At 40.3% G+C, this 21,332-nt stretch overlaps 1 protein-coding gene across 1 annotated transcript; it reads left to right on the top strand.

Annotated features, from left to right (window-relative positions):
- The first annotated feature begins 2,035 nt into the window (after positions 1-2,035).
- LOC136457318 (putative protein FAR1-RELATED SEQUENCE 10) lies at positions 2,036-2,404 on the top strand. The gene has a single exon (XM_066457359.1). It carries the CDS (start codon positions 2,036-2,038, stop codon positions 2,402-2,404), a length of 369 nt encoding a protein of 122 aa, XP_066313456.1.
- Positions 2,405-21,332: the final 18,928 nt, after the last annotated feature.

Below are 21,332 nucleotides of genomic sequence, written 5' to 3'. Positions count from 1 at the left end.
AGGATTTTGGTGGTCACTATGATGAAGAAATACCAAGCTTTCTCTAGGATATACCTAAAAATAAAAATCATCATTGGCAAATTGACATATTCAACAACATGCACATTGATGAGGTAAACAGAAAAAATAATTATTCTTTTCTACACCTATTGTAGTGCATAGTGAATGTTTGCAAATGCAAAACTCCAATGATCTGAAAAACTACACACTGCTAATAACATATTTATATGAACAGGAACTCACAGCGTTAGAAAATGGCTTCAGCAGCATCAATGCACCAATATCAAGAACCACAGAGGCTACGTCAACTGCAACAGAAGATGAACACAATTCCAATGACAACCAATTCCTGACAAAAGAGGAGATTGATGAATTCATCATCGTAGAGCAGGTTGCTACATCAGAAGGAAATAATGGGCCCATTGACAGCGCATACACACCTCAGCCACTATAGAAGTTTGAGAGTAGAGCAGCTGCCAAACACTTCTGTAGGTTTTATGTTTTTCTGGCTGGCTTCAAATTTGTTGTAAAACATTCAATGAGGACAACAGCTAAGAAGAGAGACAACGAGATTATAAAAGTAGAGCTAAAATGCACCCATTCAGGCAAAGCACATCAACAAAAGTCCACTAAAGAAGAAGAAGTAGAGGTAGATAAGCAGATTGGAAAGAAGACATCAGCTAAAAGGAACACCAGTGTCTAGGGAAAATTAGAGTGTCCTTGTACAATAACACTAAGGGAGGAACGGGCAGGAGGTCTATGGTTCATAATGCATCAAGATTTGGATCACAACCATGAACTATGACCTGAAGACTAGGACACACTGTTCTTAGGGCACAAATACATGACTGATATGGAGAAGGGGCTAATCAGGACACTAAATGACAACATCCTAACAAGACAAATGGTGAGCATACTGTCATACCTCAGAGGAGGACCCACAGCCCTACCGATGAAGAAGAAGGACATCAGCAACTTTAGGACAAAAATCAATAGAGAGAGCAAGGCCTCAGACATGATAAAGGTGCTGGATTACTTTAGAAAGAGGTAGACTGAAGATCCATCCTTCTTCTACAAGCTGGACCTAGATGAAGAAAGGAGAGTCAGAAACCTGTTTTGGGCAGACGGTTGCTCAATCGAGTATTACAAAGAGTATGGTGAATGTATAAGCTTCGACACCACCTTCATGACAAACAGATACAACCTTCCCTTCTCTCCATTCATGGGCATAACGGGGCACACACAAAGTTATTTGTTTGGCTACGCCCTCCTGCATGATGAGACCATAGAAACTTTTCTATGGGTCTTTGAAACATTCTTGGAAGCGATGGGAGGGAAGCACCCAGTGATGGTAATAACTGACCAGGACAAAGCAATGAAATCTGCAATTCAGCTAGTATTTAATAATGCAACTCACAGAAACTGCCTGTTCCATATTAAGAGCAAGTGTTACAACAGAAACACAAAGGTCTTCTCATAACATGAAGGCCTATATGAGGATTTTGAGGATATAATAAACAATAGCCTCACAATTGAAGAGTTTGAAACATTGTGGGTGAAGATGATCGAAGACAAGAATCTGCAGAATAACAAGTACATGACTAAAATGTGGCAAACGAGGCACATGTTCATTCCTGTCTACTTCAAGCATGACTTCTTCCCATTCATCCAAACCACATCCAGAAATGAGTCCATGAACTCGAGGATGAAGGACAATGTTGGGCCGACATATAGCATGATGGGCTTTATACGAGAATATGACCGTGTCATTGAAACAATCAACAAAAACGAGAGGCTAGAAGAAAGCTACAGCAACCAGAAAACACCCAAGGAATTCATTTTTGGGTACACAATTGAACAGCAAGCTGCTGAGCTGTACAACCAGAACATATTCAGGAAGTTCTAGGTACAGCTGAAGGCAACAGCAAGGTTAAGCTACAAGGAGACTAAGGAAGGGAAAACTTTTGAGGTCTAGCCCAAGAGCAACCAAATCCACAATGTGCACAGAATCAAGAGATATATAGTTTAGACTGATATGATAGAGGGAAATGAAGAATTCAGCTGCATCTGTGCAAAGTTCAGCAAAGATGGAATTCTTTGCTCACATATCCTAAAAGTGATCATTGAGAAGGAAATAAGCACAATTCCAGAAAAATACATAAAGGACAGGTGGAGAAAGAAGAGCACAAGAGTGCATGTTAGAAGAGAGCAAGAGGAGACCCTTGCAATAAGTGCATTGCTGAGGTTCAATGTGCTGTCTAGGAAGTCAGCAATCCTGAATTCAAAAGGATCGAAAACTAAGAAATCAATGGAGTATCTCTTGTCCAAGTTCAGCAAGCTAGATGTCAAACTAGATGTGCTTTTTGGCACCCAGCAGACAATTGATGGTAACAATCAGCAATAAGGTCATGAGGAAGGACACAGCAGGCAACAAGAACAAGTGATGGAAGATGGCTATAGTATGGTGGATCTAGAAGAAAGTGATAAATTAGAGACAGACATTTAGGACCTAGAAAGAATAAAGACAAAGGGAAGGCCAAAAATCCCAAAGAGATTCAGGACAAGAATAGAATATTTTGAGAGGAAAAGGTTGGAGCAAGAGAAGAAGAAGAAGGCAGCTGAAGAAAAGAAGAAGGCAGCTGAAGAAAGGAAGAAGGCGACTGAAGAAAGAAAGAAGGCGACCACAGAGAGAAAGATGGCAGTTGCGCAAAGAAAGATGGCGGCTGCAGAAAGAAAGAAAAACAAGAAACCCAAAGACAAGGACAGTACAGCAGGTAACCCTACACTACAAAATTACACAATGATTTGAAACCAAAAACTAGAACTTAAATGCATTTACAACCAATTATTGTTCACAGGATCCCTAGTGAAGCCTCAGAAAAAGAGAAGAAAGGAGACAACAGCAGCTCCAATAGAACTAAGTTCATCATGATGATTACATAGAAGGACTTGATGTTAATTGTATTGGCAAAATTATTTATGTCATTCTTGTAATCAGTAGGATATTATGAAAACCTACTTTAAATTATGCCTGGACTTCTAATTGCAAATGATGAGAACTACAATTACAGTACCAAGTACTAGCAATTTACAGTAAGCGTTTTTGCAATTTATAAACTAGCATATACACTACCTATACAAACTTCATCATATGGCACTACACTTCATCATACGATCTTGGGACAAGCACCACCATATCCTATAGCAAAATTCTTGCACTTGTCTTTGCTATAATAGGTTAGTAGACTAAAACAGATTTGACAAAAAAACCCAAGAAACAGAGGAAGATAACAACTACAAATATGGAAAAAAGAACATTTCACATCAAGCTCCCAACTAAAATAATATAAAACCACCGTAGTTTAGATTCTTCACTGTAGATTTATCTTTACAACCACTATAGCACCAACAGAAGTGATATCAGGCAATTCCTCACTTATAGATTAGCATGCACTAATACTATGAACCTACACACTAAATGACACAAGTCTAGACAAAACATGCAGCTCATGCTGACTTGTAGTACTTTTCATAGACCTGAAAAGAAAAATTTCCAAAATAACAATCATTTCAAAAGCATGATGGCATAATAAGACAAATGGACATTGCAACTGGTATTACCACTTCATCAAATTCCTGGACTTTCAATCGTCCTTCATCCGCAGAATTGAATGGACTGGAAAGCATGTCATTGACATATTTGATGCGAAGGTGGCAAATATCAGCTTCATTGAACTTGTCCATCATATCAACATTGATAGCCCAAGCCTCAAGGTTTTTCATAGCAAAAATACCACTATCATTGATCAAGCTGACACAAAGATACAAGAAAAACAAGCCAGAAGACAATGAGAACCAAAAAGGGTATCGTGCATGTTTTTTAAAAAAAAGTGTATTACACATACTCCTCATGCTGCTGAGGCACATCTGTAAAGTAAACATGATATCCATGGAACCTAGAGTCAAGATGACCAGATTCTTTCCAGATTGTAGACAAGTTCCGTACCTAAAAAGACGGCACAATTGCAACACATGTAACAATTATGGGTACATGGAAAAACTACAAAGGATAATCACAATGTATTTGCCAATGTGCTGCTCCTACTTACGAATTCATCACGAACAGCTTTCTCAATAGGTGAGCCTCCTCCATAACATAGTGTACAACAATCCAAGATTGCAATCTTTCTCAAACTAAAATAAACATCCACCACGTACCACCGATCAAGGAATAGAATTGGAAAGTACATCTAACATGAAAATACACAATGGACAAATATAAGTATCAATCAAGCCCTAAATAAGCAATCAATTATACAAAGATTGCCAACTTACATATTGGATCTGTGACAATGGCCTTGCGCGAGATGCCCCCTAAAACATTTGACTGCATTTTCATGTAGCTCCTTCTCCTTGCTATCATTAGGGCCATGATTCCCAATTAAATAATCCTACACCATAATAGACTAGTCAATATTTATTTCATATTGTCCGGACATAGAATTGATTGATGAAAACAAAAGATACTTACACCAACATTCGAGAAGAAAAAATGTTTGTAAGAATTCTTGGGGTGATTCTTATGAAATAACAACTTGCACAGAGCATTCACTACGAAGTAGTGCACATTTCCTTCAGGTTTAAGAGAGCTTGCAAAGACACTTAACTTAACAATCACATGCCCATAATCAATTACTGTAAGGCTGAAACAAGAATAAAATAACGTCCATTACATCTTTGCTAGCTGCAAATTGACAAAATTTAATCACCAATGCAGAAAAGAGAGGAGGAATTAAGCGAACATAACTTACTTCGAGTGCTCATTGCTATCTGCCATCCTCAAGACAACGCCATACAAGTCAGCTTCAAGTTTGGACACAGTAATCTTCGAGTGAGGCTTCACAAAAGGACTCTACTGATATTTGCTTGGTATGAAAACCCTCCTTGTACGGTGAACAACAAGCTTTGCACTAGAAGAGCACCAAGGAACTTGGCTTGAAAATGAATCAGAGTCATTGGATAAACCATTGCTTCTCAAACCTTTTCCAGAACAGCCGCCAACAACTGAAACATCTGCAAGGTTTGCAACAGGTGTTGCAACATGTTCCTACAAACCAATAAACAACAAACACATCAAATTGTTCAAAAAGGACAGCAAAATACCATATTACATACAAACATATATAATATATCATAGTAGTTGATCAAATTCACTGTCAAACATACAAAATACAAACAGTATGCATAGTTCCATTGTACACGCCATCAGACAAAGATTAAAAGTGTTCCACACATTTACATAAAATAATATACAGTCCCATTCAAATTATATACAGTCCTATTTGTTTTAATAATAAAAATCATATTGCTTTCCCTCAGGAGTGATTGCAGCTAGTGGCAGAGGACCAACTGGCTCGTCGTCGCTGTCAGAATATTCAGTAAAAGGAACAGATTCCATACGAATACAGTCCTAGATAAAAAAATAGTATTAGTCACCAAGAAATACCAGGAAATAAGATAACACATAAGATAAGACAGACATAAAAATTCAAAATTTGAAGCTGAGGCAAAACAATAAACTCCATTCAAACAAAGATGCTTACACTTCCAACATTCTCATTTCTTTCGGCTTCAACAGGTTTCTCGTTGCTCGCATTAACACTTGAAGAAGATGGAATCGCACTCATCTTATTAACAAATGTCCAACCTTGAGATCCAGAGGCAAAGTTGAAGAAGAAGGTGCTCTCAGATTAAAGCTAAAAAAAGAACAAGTAGAACAAATATGAGTTAAACCTATGAAAACAAAACAAGGCTGCAAAGTTAACTGGAACAATAGCATTAACTACAACTTACATTTCCATGAAATCCATCATGCAATATATGAACACCTTGAGTCTCCTGTGAAGTAGATGATGGTTGAAACTGCACCTAATATTTGAAATTTAATTAGCTTACTTGTAGCACCAATAAGTAAAGAGTACAGAAAATAATCAACACAATATAACAAGTCAATGGGGAAAAACTGATTCTTAGCTAAGAAGCACAATGTAAAAAGTCAATGAGGTGGCCTGAACAAAACAATTCAACAAGGACAAGATACAATTTTTTACTATCAAAGGACAATAGAGAAATTATCATGCCTGACTTGTAGTACAGATCGCCTGAACGACACAATTCAAAAAAGACAAGTGACAATTTTTTCTCTATGGAATCACAATAGACAAATGAGCTCGGCTGAACGATACAATTCAAAAAAGACAAGTGACAATTTCTATTTTTATGGAAACACAAAGGACAAAGGAGATCGCCTGAACAGCACAATTCAACAATGACAAGGGATAATTTTTTTCTAAGAAAGGACAAACGACAAATTAGTTCGGCTGAACGACACAATTGAAAGAAAACAAGTAACAATTTCTTTTTTTATGGAAAGACAATTGACAAATCACCTCACCTGAACTGCAAAATTCAACAAGGAAAAAAATTATAAAAGATTCTCACCATGGAAAAGACTGCTTGAGATGCAGGAGTCTTGTGTAAATCAGTCCTGGGAACCAACTCAATTGGCTCAGGAGGGACTGAAGAAGAATTTGAACCAACAGGGCGCCTCAAGCTAGGATCTTCAACAAAATTGCCTAGATCATCCTCATCTTCAAGTATTCGAAAAGGAGGAACACCAGGACTATTAAAGAACGGAGCCTTCTTAACAGGACCTTTCCATTTTCCTGATTAATCAACAAAAAAATGTGGTCAACATAGCATCCAGCTAAAACGAACTTATAGCAGAAACTACAAATTTGGATGATTAAAGTCAGGGACATGAATAATCAAATACAAGTAAATCAAAACACTACAAAAATAACAGAGGTCATAATTCATAAAGGCAGGTTGCACAGTTCAAACACTATAATTGCATGAATACAAAGGTGCAATTTATTAATAAAAGAATGCAACTTCCAAAACATAGGAACTAACCCTGAACATCCACAGCAGCAGCAGCATTTCCAACCAAATCAGCACTAGAACAATCTTGTGCCTTTTTTGCTGCATCAGAAGCATCACCAGATACAACACCAGTACAAAAATGCACAGACTTATCAACCAACGGTATAAAAATGCACACACTTTCATATATATCATAGATTTGGTAAACATTTATTATCAAAAGCGACACAAACCTAGGGCCTCATCGACCTTATCAACCAACGGGGCAGATGCAGCAGCTGATCTAGGTATCTCCACTTCATCAACAATATAAGCCAAGGGGGTCGAAGCAGATGGCCTAGATGCTTTGCCTTGCTGCTACCTTTTACTTGGAGACTTAGAGGCCTGCTTTTTCGTTGGAGATTTAGAGGTCTGCGCTGTAGCTTCCTCGACAATAACAGGATCCTTTGATGTACTTCCCTTTCCATCTTTCTTGCGACCAATAGGGGACTTGGAAGTCTTTTTATATGCAACAAACCAAGTCCTCGAAGCCACACCGGTAGGAATAGGAGATGGAGATAAGTTCTTGTTCCTCTTGCTGGTCCTTGTACCTGTAACACCACCAAAAATTATAAAAGTAAATACCCAAAAGATATATATTGCCACAATATGAAGAAATGAACTCTAATCCTGAAACTGTCTTACAAAAAATTAACATACCTTGAGATGATGGCACATTCGAATGGAGAACTTCAGTTAAAGGGGAAGATGCATTCACTGTCTTCTTCGCTTTCCTTGCACCTAATTCCACAAAAAAATGAGCATAATAGTACAAGCAAGTACACAAGTTACTTAAATCCAAACAGTACCATGAGATGCTGAGTCTTGTGAATAGACAGTTCCAACTGATGGCGATGAAGTGTCTCTTTTCCTCTTCCCTTTCCTTGCAACTGACTCTGCAAATCAATAAATCCACAAACCAAGGATAAACAAGTCTTTCAATCCAAGCTCAAACAAATGAAATACATAATTTAATTCAATGCAACAACAAATAAAAAAAGAACTTCAGGTACGTTGACCTGCTGGGTCCTGTGAACCAAGAATCTCAACAGATGGAGATGACGGATTTTGTTTCCTCTTCAAATTCCTTTCACCTGATTCTACAAAAAAACAAATCACAAAGAAAGAAAATAAAATTTTCAGATAATAAAGAATCATTTCAATTCAATGCTAAAATAATAAAAAACCGTTCATCAAAAACAAATTGTACCATGAGCAGAAGAGTTGTTTGAGGAGATGATCTCAGTTGCCTACGAAGTACAAAACTGAGTACCAATAGCATCATCATACAGACCATCTGATTCGATCTTCTCTGTCATAGATGCTTCTTTAGTCTTAGTCTCATGTACAACCCCAGATAGATCAACTGCTCTAACAGCTGCATTACTTGGAGCACCAGCCACTCTTTCATCCAAACCATCTTGTGGAATAGTACCGCGACCTGGAGAAGGCGGACACGGGGCAGAGGCACCATAGTCAACATTATCATGTGCTGGAGAGGGCACCCTGGTACTAGACCTCACAGCATCATGAGCACCAGCAACATTATGATGAACTCCATCATCAGGATTCTGAGCCTCAGCACGTGCATCATAACCAACACCAGGGTATGCATGATGCATGTACGTGAACATCTTGGCAACAAGAAGGTCAGGGCTACTGTAACCATGCTTTGCCTGATGATCTTCGTAAAGCCTACACACATGTAATTTGTCCTGTATAGACAAGATAATAGTACAATGTCAACCATGTCAAAATTGAATTTACATGAACAGTCAGCAAAAAATAAATGACAAGGAACCCACATCTGCTGGAAGAAAATGACAATGCTTATCTAAAAGTTTAAGCAATGCTTTGGTAGCATCTTCCGGCAGGTATTCTCCTGCATAGCATGTGTCATCAATTGATTTCACCTGCACGAAACATATCCCAGCTCAGACAGTGATCTCAAAAATATATAAACTCAATACAAGACTAACAAGACTACACAGCAAAACACAAGTATAAACATATGTACTTTATCTTAATAACATCAGCAGCCATTCATATTATTAGTTCTACATATATAATTTACTGTGGACATAAATGACAAAAGAGGGCACCACCTTGGACAAATCACAAACTGAAACAACATATTCAGCATCTTCTACCAAGAACTTACCGGCCGCTTTCCATAAATGTCACCGCAAACACGATCAAAAGAAGAAAATTTCTTGATCATGGACCCCTTCCAATCTTGGATCCTTGGCAGACTTTGGGGTAACCGATTACTCTCTCCAAAGTTGATGAAATCAAGATAGTAACCCTACAAAACATCTCAAACAACATTACTAAAATCAAATCCAGATCAAACACAAATGACAGAATAAATGAAGGCAGCAAGGAAAAAAAGACATACAACAAGGAAATATCGACAACCCCCAATGGTGCTTCTTCTCTTCTTTTTGTAGTTCGAAATAGAAGAAAAATCCAATCATATACAAGCTTGGACCAGTTCCACCCCATGACCCTCTCCTTAGAAACATCAATCAAGGGGGCCAAATAAAAAGGGCTGGGAAGGGTGCTGGAATTTGCACAAAGGAACGTTGATAGTGCAACCACCATGAAGTACCGGAAAACATCATCATCACATAAGGTATCTCTAAGCAGCTTCTGGCCAAACATCTTGATACGGGGCTTTGATTGCTGAAAGGAATTGGCTCTTTGTGGATTTAGAATAAGCCTCCATGATATCTTCACCTTCCATTGGGAGGCCCAAGAACAGATGGGCTGACAATGTAGATAAGGGGATTATTTTCCCTCCTACAAGAAAATCACTACAGTTCAAGTCCAATTGATCAGTGATCCATTGAATAAATCCCTTAGGTGCCGAACAACCATCATACTGCAGTAAGATTGCCAAATCCACGATCCCTGACTATGTCCTTCTTACGATCATCCAACTGGGCTATAATTTCACCAAAATACTTGCTATTGAACCTGCTCCCTGCTCTCTCAGAAGTGCTTCCAGTACCAGTCGTCTTCCCTCTACCCCTCCCTCTCACAGACCTGGTACTCTAAAAACCAATGCAACAAACATCACACATTAAACAACTTAGTCTATTCAGTCCACTTGAAGCACAGCAAATAGTAAACATGAGACAGAATGTACCGTTCTAGCATGTGTCTGGACACCACACTGACTTGCTTTCCCTTTAGAGTCAACAAACTTTGTAAATTGAAAAGACAGGATGAGAATCAAACAATCAGAGAAAAATAGACTAAGTTCCGCAATACCCCTGCAAAGGCCTCTTGCAGATGCTGGAACGTCTTCACCATTGATCTTGCATCATAACCCCCACCAACTTCGGTATTTGAGTCCTTAAAAAACCAAACAATCCATATCAAACAAAATATTTCACAATATAGCTTCCAAAATCAGCATCAACTGCACATAAAAACTTAGTACCTCTAGCTCATTCAGATCATCAGAGCTCGATTCATACTCATCCTCATTACTATCATAAACATGATCTTCATCCTCCATGGCTACACAACCAGCAAAACTATGATTATGAAATCAGTGACAACTTCAATAATGCAGCTTTGCATACGCAAGCAAAATAAAGACACAGTACAACAAAACGCCATATAAGGACTACTGCAAATGGTGGTTTACATAAAACCAAACAGGTACTTAACAATCAACCCAATCCTCACATTACAAGGTTCACATAAGACAACTGCAACAATACTACATATAAGGGACAATACTACATATGCTGAAAACTATACTTGCAGTGCCCTACAAGTGCAATTTACATTATCAGTAATTGCAAATTGTGAAACTCAATCTAAAATTTGCCTTATTTTCATCAGCAGTAGGTAATAATACTAACAGATAACTTGAATGCAGGACATTTCTCATTTTAGGGCAAACTAACTAACTCCAAACTAGAGTTCAGAGAGGGACACACATAATAAGTATGAACAATGATATCTCAAGCACATGGATACAAGTATACAACACAAGCACAAGCATACAATGCATACAAGGGTAACACTGAACCCTGAACCACACTAGTCTAGAGTAAAGGCACAAGTATATAATGTGGCTACCATAGCAGGTTGCTGGGTTCAGGACATATCTAACCTCTGAACCCTAAAGAACTAAACCTTAATTTGCAATCAGACTGATCGAAATAGCGGACAACTCCCTACCAAAAGCTTCTTAAAGAAATAGAATTATGACCACAAAGGTAATACATAGAACATGACCAATAAAGGGTAGCTCACTTTACTTAGATTCAAGCAGCATTCTAGAACCCAGTTTATGTGTGTGATATCACAAATATCTTATAGATTCACTATACTTCCAGGAACAGGACTGAAGATATGTATGACACCTCAGAAGAAAACTATGATCTCAGTACAGTTGAAGGGATCAACAAGTGGCAACAAGCACTGCAGAAGATGGCTCAAATGAACCAGGTAATAGTTAAATTCACAAAGGCAATGGCCATCCATTGTTCAATTGGATACATGGTACACAGAATCTAACCGAGAAACACAGAAAACAAATCCACGCCACCTGCTAACAATCCAAACAAAAACCCATCCAACTCAAATCTACGCTGCAAAATCAAAGGGGATGCGCACCAACCACCGCAGCACTCACCACAAACGCAGCGAGCTACCAACAGAGAGGCACAATGACAGCTAATCCAACAAACCCTAATCCACACCAACGGTGCGATGAACCCTCTGAATCCACACACCACCAAACCCTAACATGAGCCCATCGAATCGAAATCACCAGATCCACACCACCAAATCGCAACCAAAATGGGTCAAAATAAAGGGAAGAGGGAGCCGTACTACCTGCTGACCTCCACCGCGACGCACCCTCCGAATCAAAAAGCGAGGAAGAAGACCGAGCAGACCTACGCCGTCGTCGTCGCCGTCGCCTTCGGCGTCGCCAAGGAGGGAGAGAAAGGGAGAGGAAGCGAAATGGACAGGAGTGGACCGAGTGGAGCGGAGACTTCTCGGCAGGCACGACGATCCAAAATTGAACAGTAAAGTGGGTCCCACATGTCAGCGACGGAGCGGGTGGAAAACAGACCGCACAAGCATGCGCCGTCGATGCCCCATCCGACGGAGGACAAATCGCGTGTTTTCTCCAACAGAAACACGCGAGTGTCCATTGTTGGCCGATAGTAGTGACCTTGAGTCGGAGTTAGTGGCCCCAGTCCTATCGAGAGCAAAGTTCCGCCACTGCACACAATGAACCATGACACTTCTTCACGTGGTTTCTCAAACATAAAATTTGTCTTGGATTTGCAAGTGTGCATTGTCAAGTTTTGTGTAGTGGAAAGGTTTGGCCAGGAATCGCACACCCTTGGGCGGCGCCTCTATTGCTTTATATAATGTGCCGGATACACAACAATAATCCGGAAATACAGAGAGATTACATGAGGTTGTTGAGAAGAGATTACAACAGAAGATTTGATCTTATCTAAGCCATGCTTATCTACTTGTCTAACAGCCCCCCTCAATCTCATGTCACGGTTTTACCAGCGTGAGATTGAACCTGAAGTTTCTGAACATGCCTGCTGACGGAGGTTTAGTGAGACCATCAGCTAGCTGATCTTCCGAAGAAACAAAACAAATCTTCAGTGCTCCTTGTGCAACTCTCTCTCTAACAAAATGAAAATGCACTTCAATATGCTTGGTTCTCCCATGGAAAACTGGATTTGCTGAAAGCACTGGTGGTTGTGTTTGCCTAATTCTGAGTTCTCGAAGCAAAAAACTGCAAATCACTTCTGCGGTTGCATTACCAAGAGCCTTGTACTCTGACTCTGTGCTTGAACATGAAACTGTAGCTTGCTTCCGAGAACTCCATGATACAAGATTTGTACCAAAATAAACTAAGAAGCCACTGGTAGAACGACGATCGTCAGAACACCCAGCCCAGTCAGAATCTGAATATGCACTGATTGTACTAGAGGAAGAACGACAAATCTTCCTGCAATTAACAGTAAACCACCATGGATGAGATCTTAGAAGGAGAACCTATGACCACCAGTATGTTTTCTATCAACCAACACCCTGCAGTTGTTTTGTTTGATTCTGGATCATCGCATTCATTCATAAGTCAAGCTTTTGCGAGGACGCATGACCAAAAGATTAAAGAATTGGAATATGGGTATCAGATAAGTTCAGCCAGGGCTAACCTGTTGACTAATCAAATGGTTCAGGGGGCAACCCTAAGTATAGCAGATAGGAAGTTTAAAGTAAATTTGATAGTCATGCCTGGTTTAGTTTTGGATGTGATCATGGGGATGAACTGGATGGGATGAAGGATTGGGGTGTAGTTCTTGATACTAGAAGTAGAACCCTTTCCCTCAAAGATCCCCAAGGCAAGGATACTTTTCAAGTGCCATTGCCTAGGAGGATAGGCCTTGCATGTACCACATGCACAATCCAAGTCTCTCCTCTGACTGAGATTCTAGTAGTGTGCGAGTTTCGGATGTGTTTCTCGATGAACTACCCGGTCTTCCTCTAGATAGGGATGTTAAGTTTGCTATCGACCTAATCCCTAGAACACCACCGATCTCAAGGAAGCCTTATCGGATGCCGCCCAATGAGTTGGCCGAATTAAAGGCACAATTGAAGGGACTACTAGACAAGGGTCTTATCCGACCAAGTAAGTCAGAATGGGGATGCCCCACACTATTCATGAAGAAGAAGAAGGATCAGTCCTTATGGATGTGCGTGGACTATAGACCCCTTAATGCTATGACAGTCAAAAACAAGTATCCTCTACCCCGGATAGATATCATGTTTGATCAATTATCAAGAGCCTGAGTGTTTTCTAAGATCGATTTGAGGTCCGGATACCACCAGATCAAGATTAGACCGTAGGATATACCTAAGACCGCTTTTTCTACTAGATACAGGTTGTACGAGTATCTTGTCATGTCTTTCGGTTTGATGAATGCTCCTGCATACTTTATGTATCTTATGAACTTGGTCTTTATGCTAGAACTGGACAAGTTTGTAATTGTGTTCATTGATGACATGCTGGTATATTCTAAGAATAAGGAAGATCATGAGGAGCACTTGAGAATTATGTTGGACCAAACTATGAGATATAAGTTTATATGCTACATTTAGGACAAGTGTGGCAGTTTTGGATGAAGAAGGTTCACTTTTCTTGGCCATATTCTATCAGAAGATGGAATTTCGGTAGATCCTAGCAAGGTGCCAAGAGGTTATGGATTAGAAGGCACCGACTACGGTTCATGAAGTTTGGAGTTTTTCTTGGTGTTGGCCGGGGTACTATCATCGTTTTATACTAGATTTCTCTAAGATTGCCAAGCCTATGACCAAGTTTGCTACAAAAGGATCATAAGTTCATCTGGACGGAGGAGGTGCACAACAGCTTTTCGTACCTTGCGGAAATTGCTAACCACCGCTCCCGTTCTAGCGCAACAGATATAGAGAAACCTTTCGATGTGTTTTGTGATGCATCTAAAAATGGTATGGGTTGTGTACTTATGCAAGATGGATGAGTCATTGCTTATGCCTCATGCCAACTCAGAAAGCATGAAGTTAACTACCCACCCATGATCTAGAGCTTGCTGCAGTAGTGCATGCCTTGAAGATTTGGAGGCACTATTTGCTTGGAAACGTGTGCAACATCTATACAGACCACAAAAGTCTCAAATACATCTTCACACAACCTGAGTTGAATATGAGACAAAGAAGATGGCTAGAGCTGATCAAGGACTACAACTTGAATGTGCATTATCACCCGGGCAAGGCAAATGTAGTAGCAGATGCCTTGAGTCAGAAGTTGCATTGCCAAATCTTGCAACCTTTGTTTGAAGATGGGTTTAACCTAATGCATTCTGAGGTGCTACTCAATATTCAGATTAGTTGCACCCTGGAAAGTAAGATCATAAAAGGCCAGGCAACGGATAAGGGAATTTTCACATCAAGGAGAAAATGGAAAAAGGAGTTAGTTAAGCATTTTAACAAAGATGAATGGGGTGTGTTATGGTTTAATGATTGTCTTGTTGTACCAAAAGATAGGGAACTCAGAAATTAGCTCCTAGATGAAGCTCATCTTTCTAAGCTATCCATCCATCTAGGAAGTAACAAGATGTATCATGACTTGAGACCTCATTTTTGGTGGACAAAGATGAAGAAAGAAATTGCAGCTTATGTCGCAAGGTGTGACACTTGTTATAGAGTTAAGGCTATTCATATGAGACCCGCAGGTTTGTTGCAACCTTTGTTAGTACCAGAGTGGAAGTGGGATGATATAAGTATGGATTTCATCATAGGTCTTCCCACCACCCAAAAAGGAAATGATTCAATCTGGGTGATTGTTGACTGTCTTACCAAGTTAGCTCATTTCTTACCCGTCAAAATGACATATCGACCACCTCAATATGCAAATCAATACTTTGTAGAGATAGTTCGGTTACATGGTGTACCAAAAACCATTATGTCGGATAGAGGGCCTTAGTCCACAGCTCATTTCTGGGAGCGTTTACATAAATGCATATGGTACCAGTTTGGTGCGTAGTACAACTTAGCATCCACAAACCTCAGGTCAAATAGAAAGGCTCAATCAAGTTCTAGAAGATATGTTGAGGGCTTGTGTGATATCCTCAGGAGGTTCATGGGAATCATGGTTACCATTAGCTGAGTTCTCCTATAATAACAGTTATCAAGAGAGCATAAAGATGGCTCCCTTTGAAGCCTTGTATGGCCAAAAGTGTAGGACACCCTTGAATTGGGTCGAACCTAGAGAAAGGAGATACTATGGCATTGACTTTGTTGACAAGGCTGAAGAATGAGTCTGAACTATTCAACAAAACATGAAAGTCGCACAGTCACGATAGAAAGGTTATGCTGATAAGAGAAGAAGGCCATTAGTCTTCGAAGTTGGTGATCATGTTTACTTTAAAGTTTCACCAATGAAGGGTGTGCAAAGGTTTGGAGCAAAAAGAAAGCTTGCGCCAAGATACGTGGGACCATATAAAACCCTAGAGAGAAAAGGGGAAGTCGCTTACAAATTGCAGTTACCGGCTGAAATGAGTACGATCTTTCCTATGTTCCATGTGTCATAATTGAAGAAGTGCTTACGTATCCCGGAAGAGAGAGTTGACCCACAGGGTCTCAAGATCAGATCAGATTTGGTGTACCAAGAACAACCAGTTCGGGTATTAGATAGTAAGGATAGGGTGACTTGGAATCGAGTGGTTAAGATCTACAAGGTTTTGTGGAGTCATCATGACGAGACAGATGCAACCTGGGAAACGGATGCTTACTTGTGCGAGGTTTACCAGGATTTTTATAAACAGTGGTTAGTAACTCAAATCTCAGGATGAGATTTTTTTTAGGGAGAAGGGCTGTAACACCCTGGTGTTAAGAATTCATCAACATCTGCATATCATATGCATAAGCATCATTTTGCATTGGCATTTCATGTGATGTTGTTTAGCTTGAATTAATTCACACCTGCTTATGATCTAGGTTAAGTAGTACAAGTGTTTGATGTTTGACCACTAAAACCACTTAGAAATACTTAGGTTGAATTTTGGAACAAATTTTATATTAACAATTGTGTCCAAAAATGCTCCTAGCAATTTATTCAAATCATTAAAATTTGATTTAAATTGACTTTGTTTTAGTGATTAAAAATCTAGCAAGAATCTGACCTTGATCCTTTATGCAAAGTTGTAGAGAATAAAATTTGGCACAACTTTTGTTTTGGGGTCATAAGTTGGAATTCATTTTTGAAAGCTCAAAATTTCATTTGAAAATGCTGTAGAATTCAAAATAAAAGAAAAAGAGCTTTTTCTCGAAATTGGACCGCCTCCTCCCCTTCTCGGCCCAACTGGCAGACCGGCCCACCTAGAGCCACGTGCGTGTCTGCCTTCTCCCTACCCGTGCACGCCATGTGGATGCCGATGAGCGGCCACCGTGGGTGGTGCCCCACTCCCGACTAGCGCGCGGTCTTTAAGACCTGATTGGGAGTACCTCCCCCTCCTCACTCACCACACGCCACCCCCTCTCCCTCTCTCTCTCGCTCATAGCAGCGGTAGCAGCACAGCGGCAACAGCGCAGCAGCACCAAGCCACCATGCACTCTCATCGGCGAGCCATGTTCTGGCCGCTCCAGCTCATCGTCGCCCCCTTCATCTCCACCGAAGCTCCACCTCTTCACCGCGCACTCGCCACCGCCTTCACCTCACCATGGTAAGCCTTCTAGCCCTAGGAATGGCTCACTGGAGTTTGGCCGAACTCACCGGTGTAGACCCACTCCATGAACCGCCCCCCTCTAGCTCCCCCTTAGCTTAGTTCTAGCATGCACCGCAACCGCCTTCGCCTCCCGGTGCTCGGAGTCGCTTCCCCTCGCCACGTCGTGGCCGAATACGGCACCCCACCGGCAACCCGCACCGTCAAGCCACCATTGACGGTAGTGAACTCGCTCCAGAGCTCCGCTGGCCCCGCAAGTACTATGCTAGGCCCACCTCGCGATGGGGAACCCGTTAGGGTAGACCCCTTGCCGGAGACCTCACCGGCGGTGAGTTCTCGCCGGCTCGTGTCGTCGCTCTCCCTCTCTCTCTAACACGTGGGTCCGGCTGGCAGTTGGGTCCCGCATGTCAGTGTCTCTAGGTGCACTGCACCGGGTGCACCTAGCCAGCTGGTTTCGATGGATTTTTTGTTTTAAAGAAAAACATTTCCACAAAATGATTCTATTGCTTAGAAAATTCATATCTAGGTGAATATTGGTCCAAAAATCATGAAACAAATTTTGTTGGGTTTCTTATGAGTAGATCTATAGTTTAAAAATATTGCATGTCATTTTTGTGATACTTTTATATAGAGCTTTATTTAATTCTTTAAGCTGCTATAATCTTAGGAAATGCATATTTAATTCTGTGTAGATCAGAAAAATGTGGTTCCAATTTTATTGAGCTAGTTATGTAATGTGCTTGCTTTGAAAATTTTATAGAGTCTATGTTCTATAGATTAAAACAATCTTTGAAATTAAATGGTTTAATTGCTTGATTTTGTGGAAATTGTAGTAAATAAAATATAGGTGATAAATGCTTGGAAATTTTTTTAGACTATTCTTGTGTTACTAGGTAAATAAGAAAAATATTAAATCTATTGTTTCACACTTTTCATAGTGCAAAGTATTTTCATGTGCCATTTTGCTATGCATTTGTTATTTTTGTGTAGGCTAAAATAATTATCCAATTGGCCTGCAATTTTTATAGTAGGTTCCAGTAGGCATGATGATGCTATTGTAATTTTATCAGTTTTTTATGAACTCAGGAATTATATGTTCTTATTCTAACTTTGTTTTAAAATAATATAAATTGATTTAGAGCAAGTCAATTTAATAAAATACTTTGGTGTATCTTTGAAGCATTGTGACTTGCTGGTGTGGTTAACGTAGTCACGTACAGTGTGTATGTGTTATAGGGTATGTAGGCCCACTTGTTAATTGTGTGTATGTATGTAATTGATAAAGTTGTGTTTTACTTTAACTAGAGAAGAGATATGCACGTACTCAGTAACTAAAAGTGAAAACGTTCGTACTCATGCAAGCATTCATGCTCATCATGCATCACTTCCATCATATGCATGTGTCTAATAGTCACACAAACATATGCATCATATAGGATCATAGGAGGACACCCCGGTAATCGTTCCCGAGGAGCAAAGCGGAGTCAACCAGCAAGAGGTTCCGGCACTAGAGGTGCACTTGGACGTGGAGCTAGGTGAGGAGTTGCTGGAGTGCCCCGACCACCAGTCTAGTTCCTTCGAGAGAGGCAAGCCCCGAAGCATTTCTCCCTACGGTTTGCAAATCTTTAATATTGCATCCTTTATGTTTGATGCATTAAGTATAGGAGTTAGTTGAAACCGTTGCTGCATATATATCTATCCTTATTCATTGACTACCTTAATATATTATATCCTTTCACCCTGCTAGGTCTAGGACCGAGTTAAATGCTTAACCCTGCTTAGATTGGTAGAAGTTGGTGATTTCCAGTCATCGACAACTATAGGTGGTTACATGGATACTTTTAGCTATGAAGGCTATCATGGAAATAACCAAGTGTTACTAAATAAATGGAGACCAGACAGAATATTGGGCAGCCGGACATGGGTCTTGCGAGCTATTAGTTTCCGTCTGTGTCATTTAAGGACCGACCGTTGCACGGCCCTCTTGTCATGTTGAATGCATGCCTCACATTTAGCTGGCCAGATAAGTCATTCTGGCCATGAAGCTAGTAGCACTATTTGGGCCAGGATCGACACGCTGGATGCGTGTATTGGTGCAGTAGATGGAACAACAGGGGAATGAAGAGTGAGCCCAAGGGCAGACATGGTCTGATTCCTAGCAGTCGGGCAATCCCCGGATACCGCGGTCCCTGTTTGTCCCACGACTTTATCGGATTAGTGTCATTGGTGATCTAAGCGACCCTAACGGGGGAAGCATGGTTTGTGTGAGGAATAATTCGCCAGCTGGTTAGAAATCGATTCGAATCGCCATCGCTCCTAGATAGTGAGTACTTGACTTGAGCTACGTCATCGTAGTAATAATTATGGAACATGTGAATGGTTATGACGAAGAAGTGGAAAGTGCTAAAAGACGGCTTAACTATGATAGATTGCTTTAATCAAGTGATTGCTCTAGTACAAGTGCCAACCTAGTTGATAGGTTAATGATTAATTAACCTGATGCTGAAATACTCAAATCATGATGATTACTATGCTTTGCTTTCCACCAAAATGAGTCAAGCCAACCTACTCAAAGAAGCCTTGCATAATCCTTGGTGTCAACTTGTTTTATTTTAAGTCGGGTAAGTCTAGCTGAGTACTTTCTCATACTCAGGGCTTTGTTCCCATTGTTGTTGCAGATGGCCAGATCTACTACGGGTACTGTGTCAACTGTCTATACCCTGTGATGGGTGACAACTAGGACCATGGGCATGGTCACTCCTTATGTCTTATCTAATGCTTTTGTGCGACATGAACCAGAACTGGCACTGTATCGAACTAAGTGTGTGTGAGTGTGGTTTCAAAACTATTTGCTTCCGCTATCGAACTTTAAATTTGGTATTGTAATAACTTTATATTTCAGACTCTAATGTATCTCAATTATGTGTGAACTTTATGTAATGTATGACCAGTACCGCTAAACCATGTACAATCTTAGCTGAGATGTTGTAAAGTTTGAGATCCTTCAAGATTTCATGGACTACTAGGATTATGAAAGCATAAAGTACAGAAATTAGTCACTTCGGTGATTGTTTTTGTACTTACGTTTTTATAATTTGGACGGTTTTGTTATATAGCCGCCTTCCAGCAGGCTAAGCCGGCCACATCAGGCGGCTAGGCTGGCTTTGTTGTGCCTGGCAGTTACGAATCGGCTAAGCCAACTTTTCAAATCGGCCAAGCCGGTTCTCGGGTGTCTAGCCTGGAAAAATTGAATAAAAATAATTCAAATTGGTCTAATATTATTTCTGATGATGCTAGTACCAATTTAGAGGATTGGAGGACTCCTTTGTTGTCTTTTTTGTAGGATCCTAGCACCAAAGTTGATAAAAGCATTCGGCGACTTGCTTTCAAGTATACGTTACATAATGGTGAGCTTTATCGGAGAACCGCCAAAGATTTGTTAATGAAGTGTTTGGGATCTGATCAAGCTAGGGTGGCTATGGGAGAAGTCCATGAAGGCATTTGTGGTATGCATCAATCGGCCCCGAAGATGAAGTGGTTATTGAGATGGGCTAGTTTTTATTGGCCTACTATGATGGCTGATTGTTTTCGCTACTACAAAGGATGCGAGGAGTGTCAACGGTTTGGGAATATTCAGTTGGTGCCTGCTGCCATGCTTCATCCGATCATCAAGCCATGGCCTTTTCGTGGTTGGGGGCTAGACTTCATTGGCCAAATTCATCCCTCATCTTCAAAGGGACATAATTTCATCTTGGTTGCTACCGACTACTTCACTAAATGGTCGGAAGCGGTTCCCTTGAAGAGTATAACACACAGAGAGGTAATTGAGTTTATCACAGAGCATATTATTCATAGATTCGGCATTCCTCAAACATTGACTATGGATCAAGGGACATCTTTTATGTCTAAAGAGGTAAAGGATTTTGCCGAATCATATAAAATTAAAATGCTCAATTCATCTCCATATTATACTAAAGCTAATGGCCAAGCTGAGTCTACTAACAAGACCTTGATCAAGCTTATTAAAAAGAAAATCGAGGACAATCCAAGAAGGTGGCATGAAGTCTTGTCTGAAGCTTTGTGGGCTCATCGCAT

The sequence above is a fragment of the Miscanthus floridulus genome, chromosome 6 (assembly GCF_019320115.1).
Source record: "Miscanthus floridulus cultivar M001 chromosome 6, ASM1932011v1, whole genome shotgun sequence".
Lineage (NCBI taxonomy): Eukaryota > Viridiplantae > Streptophyta > Magnoliopsida > Poales > Poaceae > Miscanthus > Miscanthus floridulus.
Note: the sequence above shows the minus strand (reverse complement) of the source record. Positions and strands in the feature narration are given on the sequence as shown.